General features: G+C 33.9%; 1 protein-coding gene across 1 annotated transcript in view; it reads left to right on the top strand.

The window, feature by feature from the left end:
- Positions 1–448: 448 nt before the first annotated feature.
- The window catches only part of LOC144963343 (uncharacterized), a 90,929-nt gene continuing 83,683 nt past the window's right edge, over positions 449–7,694 (top strand). The window contains exons 1-2 of the mRNA XM_078897288.1: positions 449–600; positions 4,465–5,239. Of these exons, the coding sequence (XP_078753414.1) occupies positions 4,519–5,239 (721 nt within the window). The 5' untranslated portion in view covers positions 449–600; positions 4,465–4,518. The remainder of the gene's footprint in view (positions 601–4,464; positions 5,240–7,694) is intronic.

Genomic DNA, 7,694 nt, shown 5'->3' with positions numbered 1-7,694 from the left:
CGGACGGCACAAACTAACTAAACGTGGAGAGACACAAGTCAGTTTTCAATGGAGGGGGGAAGAAAGAAGAGATAACACGCTGGAAGATAGATAGAGACGAACGAACGGAGAAGCAAGCGCTCTCTCTGGCTCTGGCGGCAGGCAGGTGTGGGAGGGGGCTAGACCTCTAGTAATAGCCAATTATCGGTCTCCCGCCGTTTCAATCCAGCTTTAGCTCTGAACGGGCATTTGCCGAGCGCAGGAACAAGAGGCGGTACCTTGCGCTCTACGTCATCGAAGTTGGTGGAGCCATTTTCATTGACTGTGAGGTGGTGGTTGCTGCTGCTGCTGTTGTTGGGGAAGGGAAGGGAGTGGGGGGGGGGGGGGGGAAAGGTCATTGCGTCAGGATGAGGTTAATCGCAGAAAGATGAGCTCCGCGTGCGTGAAAAAATAAGAGTTGAAGAAGAAGAAGAAGATTGAAGCGAGATAGTTTTATCTATCCTTAGCTAGGCAATGAAGCTCTGATTCTAAGCATGACTGTCGGGCAGTTTGGAGTGATTATAATATGATATATTCTTCGGCAAATTTCATTTAGTTGGTTTCTGCGATTTAGTCCTACAGGTAGCAGACGTTAATTTTTAATTAGAAAATTGATCACCCCAATAATTCTTGGCGTAGTGATATAATATTATATATATATATATATATAATATATATATATATATATATATATATATATATATATATATATATCTGTGACTAGGCCGTTTGCGAATTAGTTTCTGATGTTGGAATAATAATAATAATAATACTAACTGCCGAAAAACCAAGAGTTTTGATTACAGCGATCAAATTATTATTATATGTTAGTAACATTTGGTTGGTTTGGTGTATTCATTGCTATTGGAGGATAGTCGGGAATTTCTATACCAAGATTTTCTTATCAAGTGTTATTATAATATAATATATAATATATCATTCAGTTGTATTATATATATCTATATATATATATATATATATATATATATATTCAAGGGTTATGTTATCAGTTTTGTGTTTGAATGTGTTAGGTACTTAATAATAATAATAATAATATAATAATAATAATAATAATAAATAATAAAATAATAATAATATATAACATATATAATAATAATAATAATAATAATAATAATAATAATAATAATAATAATAATAATATATAATAATAATAATAATAATAATAATAATAATAATAATAATAATAATAATAATAATAATAATAATAATTAATAATAATAATTATATAATAATAATAATAATAATAATAATAATAATAATAATAATAATAAATAATAATAATATGGTTTTTATATAGCGCCTTACCCCTTATAATATCAACAAGCTCAAAGCGCTTAACAGTAACGTGGCTACTTTCACTCAAACAAACATACAACCACTCAAACATGCAGTATGAAACAAAGCAATATAATTCTACAGTGTTACATACGAAAAAAACAAAAACGTTTTAATATGTTTCTATAAGAAGAAAAATAATTCTGCATCATTATTGTCTCTGATATAATATAGATAGTATGCAGATGACGTCACTCAGGCCTTTGTTATTGTTTTTGCCATCCGCGTTTGTGAGTTGTTCTCACTAAACTGTATTAACCAGACTATAAAAGTTCATGGTTACACAGAGTTTGTGTGTTGTTCCGTTATACTTCCGGATGGCAATGTTGTGAACTCCTTGGCCAAGCGCATTCTATCTATAAGAAGAAAAATAATTCTGCATCATTATTGTCCCTGATATAATATATCCTTGAACTGAGTTCCATCCAGATAATATATAAGGGGTGCCGAATATTCAAACGCAAGCTCGCCAATTTTGCGAGACATTTTTGGCTTCACAATAAGTACCTAAATAATAACGTGAAGTTGAATGTAAGCTTCAATTTAATTACAAAAAACAGATCAAATGAACGTTTCGGGTTTCCCCTTTATCAACAAAACAGGATGATTGAATGAGATGATGTGGTAGTGGCGTAGTTAAGATGAATAAACCAATAAGTACCTAGTCTATGGGATTATCAGACTTTGATCTCCGATTTCGGGATGGGACGTATCTGGAATTTAAGCATGTCATTAATTCATGAATCCACGACAATGACTTTCAACCCTTCTTATCTAAACAGTTTTGTTTGTGTCGAGATGAGTAGATTAGAACTCTAAAAGGGAATTTAGAATTGGAAAATTATAGGAAATTCAAATTTTTGAAGTAACTTATTTATCAATCAATCAATTTATTTATGTATTCATTTATTTTAAAAATTAATTTGTATATTTATTGATTGGTTTATTTATTTATTTATTCATTTATCTATTTATTTATTTATTTGTTTTTATTTATTTATTTATTTATTTATTTATTTATTTATTTATTTATTTATTTATGTATTTATTTATTTATTTATTTATTTATCTATTATTTATTTATTTATTTATTTATTTATTATTTATTATTTATTTATCTATTTTTATTTATGTATTATTTATTATTTATCTATTTATTTATTTATTTATCTATTATTATTATGTATTATTTATTTATTTATTTATTTATCTATTTATTTATTTATTTATTATTTATCTATTTATTTATTTATTTATTCATTTATTCGATGAAAAATTTCTCACCTCTTATTCGTCTTTAAAACTTGAGCTTTTGTATAGCACAATATCATATCAACTAAACATGCTCAAAGCGTTTTACAAAGGGTCCCTAGCCAACAGCAACACCTAACATGTAGAACGAGACACGACGCCTGTTAGGCGATATTGCAATTTATTTTATACTGACAGCGGCAAACTGTTAACGGCCAGGTACTAAATTTTACACCTGAGTACGATGAGAGAATGTGAGTAAATAAAGAGCATTATCCAAGGACCCAACTATGCTCCGAGCGAGACCCGAACCCAGGACCTTCCGATCCGAAAGCGACGAGTGTCATACCACAAAACCACATAGCCGCACAATTATTTAGATCTATACTTCTACAAATTTCAATGGTTAAAGTTTTTCAGACTGATCAAGAATTCTAACGAGATTTGGGACTCGAACTAGTTATAATAATATGTCGGTCTGATCAGCTATGATCAAAATTAGTAGAATATCAAATTTAGCTTAACCCTCTCCTTACCACCTACAACAAAATCGTCACATTTGTTACGACACAGTATACATATTTTCTTATTCAGATTTATTTTGCACATCACAATGATCTTTATTTAATTAATAAGAACATAAAGTTGTTTTGTAGTGAGATTGTTTGAGTTTAAAAAAGCCATTTTTCTGCTGGGTAAGCCTGACATTTTGGGAAAATACTGAAAAATGGTCGGTAAGGAGAGAGTTAAAGTTTTTCAGACAAATCAAGAATTATAACGAGATTTGGGACTCGAACTAGTTATAATAATATGTCGGCCTGATCTATGATCAAAATTAGTAGAATATCAAATTTAGCTTAAATTTGTGTCCTATGATAAGGAGAATGGACATTTCATTTCAGTGTTGCTAGAGAGCAAAAATTCTATTATCAAATTTAGCTTTATTGATGTCCTATGATAAGGAGAATTGTCATTTCAGTGTTTTTAGACATCAAAAATACTATATATCAAATTTAGCTTAAATTGATGTCCTATGATAAGGAGAATTGTCATTTCAGTGTTTTTAGACATCAAAAATACTATATATCAAATTTAGCTTAAATTGATGTCCTATGATAAGGAGAATTGACATTTCAGTGCTTTTAGACAACAACAATTCTATTTATCAAATTTAGCTTAAATAGATATCCTATGATAAGGAGAATAGACATTTTAGTGTTTTTAGACAGCAAAAATACTATATATCAAATTTAGCTTTATTGATGTCCTATGATAAGGAGAATGGACATTTAATTTCAGTGTTTTATAACATCAAATATACTACATATCAAATTTAGCAAGTTGATATCATATGACAAGGAGAATAGACATTTAATTTCAGTGTTTTTAGACAGAAAATATACTACATATCAAATTTAGCTTAAATTGATATCCTATCAAAAGGAGAATGGACATTTAATTTCAGTGTTTTTAGACAGCAAATATACTACATATCAAATTTAGCTTAACTTGATATCCTACGATAACAAGAAAGGACATTGCGGGTTTCTGTTCAGACAGCAAAAATACTACAAATTTGTTGGGTTTTTTTGTGGACAATTTTAGCAATATGAATACACTATAATTTCATGTTTTGGTTATTCAACGTCAATCCAACACAGCATTAGTTTTTGCTGTCTATAAACACTGAAATTAAATGTCCATTCTCCTTATCATAGGACATCAATTTAAGCTTTCATAACTTTTATATAGTTTTAATTTAAAACACAAGCGTTATCATTTTATATAAAAAAAGGTAATTTTCAAAATAGATAAATTAAAGTCATTTTGTCATTAAAGGTTTTAAGAATTAAAACGTTCAGCTAAATTATTAAAACGCTAAAAAAACTAACAATGAACGGAATACTTCAAATGAGTTCAACTCCTGGCCAAATGTCTCCAGCCGCTTTCAACCACCCACATCACCATCCACACTACAACAGCAGCGTCAGCAACCCTAATCACCACCACCACCACCACCATCATCATCTAGGACAGCTCTACCAGCAACAACAACAACGATCCTCATTCGCAATTCAAGAAATCCTCGGGCTTAGCTGCAGACAGCCTCCTCCAGCAGCCCCCTCGTCCCCCGGAGGATCTGGAGACCACAACAATCACAGTCTCTTAGACACTCCCTCAGCTTCTAGTGGTTTAGGCGGCATGTATTTCTCCCCCGGACTCGCATCCGCCACTACCCCTGGAGCTTCCACCGGTAACAGTCAAAGCCTTTCACCATCAGACCCGCAATCAGCGGCAACCGCGGCAGCAGCAGCTGCAGCAGCAGCAGCTCAGGCGTACCACTACCAGCAACATCATCAACATCAACATCATCCTCATCATGCCGTGGCCCCACATCATCAGTCTGCCCACCCGGCTCATCCACACGCAGCAGCTGCAGCCGCTGCAGCTCACCCGGGCGGGACGAGTTCCTTGTATCCCTGGAGGTTTGACCTCAACGCCTCTTCCACAGCGGCAGCGGCAGCCCAGAGTCTCCACGGCTCCAGGTTTCCACCCATGTCCAGGACTGGGGATGAATTGGGCTTTGGTTATAAACACGGTTTTGCTGATGAAGGTGAGTAGTACTCTTTTTTTTTTTTTTGGTGAAGTATAAATGTAGTGAAAAAGACGTCCCAATCACCCCCCCCCCCCACCTCCTGATAACACAATTCATTTTGGGCTCATAGTTGTAATGGAAATATTTTTTTTAATGACGCAAAATGTTGTCAATGTTAATAACGTTCGGATGTGAGACCTGCATATATTACCTCGATCAAAGTGTACTATTTATTCATTTACTTCCCTTGTGTGGAATGACCAGCCGAGAAGGATAAGACAAGCAAAATCTATTGATAGTTTTAAATCTTTGATTAAACCACTACCTATTCACCGTTACATTTTCATAATATTGATACGATATTAAATACAATGCTACTATTGATATCATTGTGGTATATGTTTTAAATACGTAAATTTTGTATATTTATTTTAAACCTACATTGAGTGTTGAAAATGAGCGATATAAATGCCATGATTTATTATTATACTGACTATTACTCGTAAAGAATGACGATCAAATCGTTGGAATATTCCGCACTATATTTTTCTGTCATCTGAGCTGCTCTCGGGATCCGACAACCACAACTGTCTAGATATAATGAAGTTGACGTCACTCGAGTCTTTGTTATTGGGTTTTTTTTTTGCCATCCGCGTTTATGAGTACTTCTCACTAAACTGCATTAACCAGAATATAAAAGTTCATGGTTACACATAGTTTTGTGTATTGGTCCGTTTTACTTCCAGATGGCAATGTTGTGAGCTTCTAAGCCAAGCGCATACTATCTATAGAACAATTCACTTCAATTCAATCTGTTTACTTTGAGGCTTTCACCAAAAAATTTACATGAATTGATGACAACAACATCAGAACTGCCAACTTGAAATTTCAAAAATTCGTAGTTTTCAGTGGAAAAAAAAAAAAAGGAAACATTCACTTTAAATATCTTTTGAAATAAACAATTTGCTCTCAGCATGGTCCAACCATGCTCTAAAGTCCTGAATTCTAAGGAACTATACTTTCCTTTTCAACAAAATTTATCCAGTCAAAGACGCGTATGCAGGTATGTAGAAAGAGCCGATAATTCGTAATACTACAAACTTTTTGTAGTGCTAGGCAAGTTTTGTGGTAATAATGATATAATAAAGTCGTAAAAATAATACCAGTATTAACACCTTTAAAAAAATAAAGATAAGCACATTTCTTCAATTGGATTGTATTTTATCGTTGTATCATAAACAACGTTTCCGATCCTTATCTTTTGCCAGTGCCATAATTTTCTGAATTTTAATCTGTCCTAATCTCGCTTGAGATTATAGAATGTATATTGTACCGTTTGCTTAGGATTACTGGGGGTTAACTCACTCAACCCTAACACCGACTATATCCGTAGTCTACCCGGGTTACTTTTACCCCATGCCTATTTTATTACATTTTTCTGAGACAAATTATAGGGAATGAGATTAGCGGAAGAGTAGCGTCCCTTGATTGGACGTCACCTTACAGAGGTCAATTTGGTTTTGAAGTGTCTCAAGCCGCTTTCACCGGAAGCGAGGACGATGGACGCATGCGCACAACCAACATGACGTTCTCTAATAACTTTTCCGCCGGTGACGCCACAGACTATGGGTGACGTCCAATCAAGGGACGCTACTCTTCCGCTAATCTCATTCCCTATAGGCGTATCTAAAATCAAAGCTGATGTTTTATAGTTTTTTGCATGATAATGATAGTTGAATAAAACGATCTATGTACATACTCATTGTTAATACATATTTTTCAAATTTTGAAAAGTAGCAAAAATCTCTAGGATTGAATGAGTTAACACATTATGTTTACACAGGGAGCACTCTTAGAGGGCAGTGGAATCAACACACAGTAATATATAATCGCACAGTGGTATTTCCTGAAGATAACTCTTTTTTTTGGTACTCTTCCATGATTTATTTATTTAATTATAGTATAAATCAAAATAGTTCCCTTTATTCATCCCCTGAGGGAAAATTTTTCTTTGGGGTCTATTTCAAGACTGGAAGACTGGAATAACCCAGGCGTCAGTCGCGATGCAGCGCCGCAAAGTGAGCTAAGGCTAGATGACTTGCTCAAGGCCACGCAAGATAAAGGTCTGAACAAGTGTGTAAGAAAGATGCCATGCAAAGCAAGAAAGGAAAATACAAGGAAAAAAAAAACAAACAACCCCCCCCCCCAAAAAAAAAAAAAATCAGTCTACCTCGACTGGGGATCGAACCTCGGACCTTCTGATTACCGGTCAGACGTGTGATCATTACACCACAGAGGCTCCCAATAGTATGGGACAATTTTGATACCTATATGTGACCCTCCGTCTCAAAACGGTATTATGTCGGGATGATTCAGACCCCAGAAAGTGAATTTAGAGATAGAATGATTAAAAATTGGACCTTAGAAGTTTTTGCAAAGCAAAAAATAGTATTTATACTCCAGCATGACGTAG

Source organism: Berghia stephanieae, chromosome 1 (genome assembly GCF_034508935.2).
Source record: "Berghia stephanieae isolate SIO BIC M18660-M18661 chromosome 1, UCSD_Bste_1.3, whole genome shotgun sequence".
Classification (NCBI taxonomy): domain Eukaryota; kingdom Metazoa; phylum Mollusca; class Gastropoda; order Nudibranchia; family Aeolidiidae; genus Berghia; species Berghia stephanieae.
Note: the sequence above shows the minus strand (reverse complement) of the source record. Positions and strands in the feature narration are given on the sequence as shown.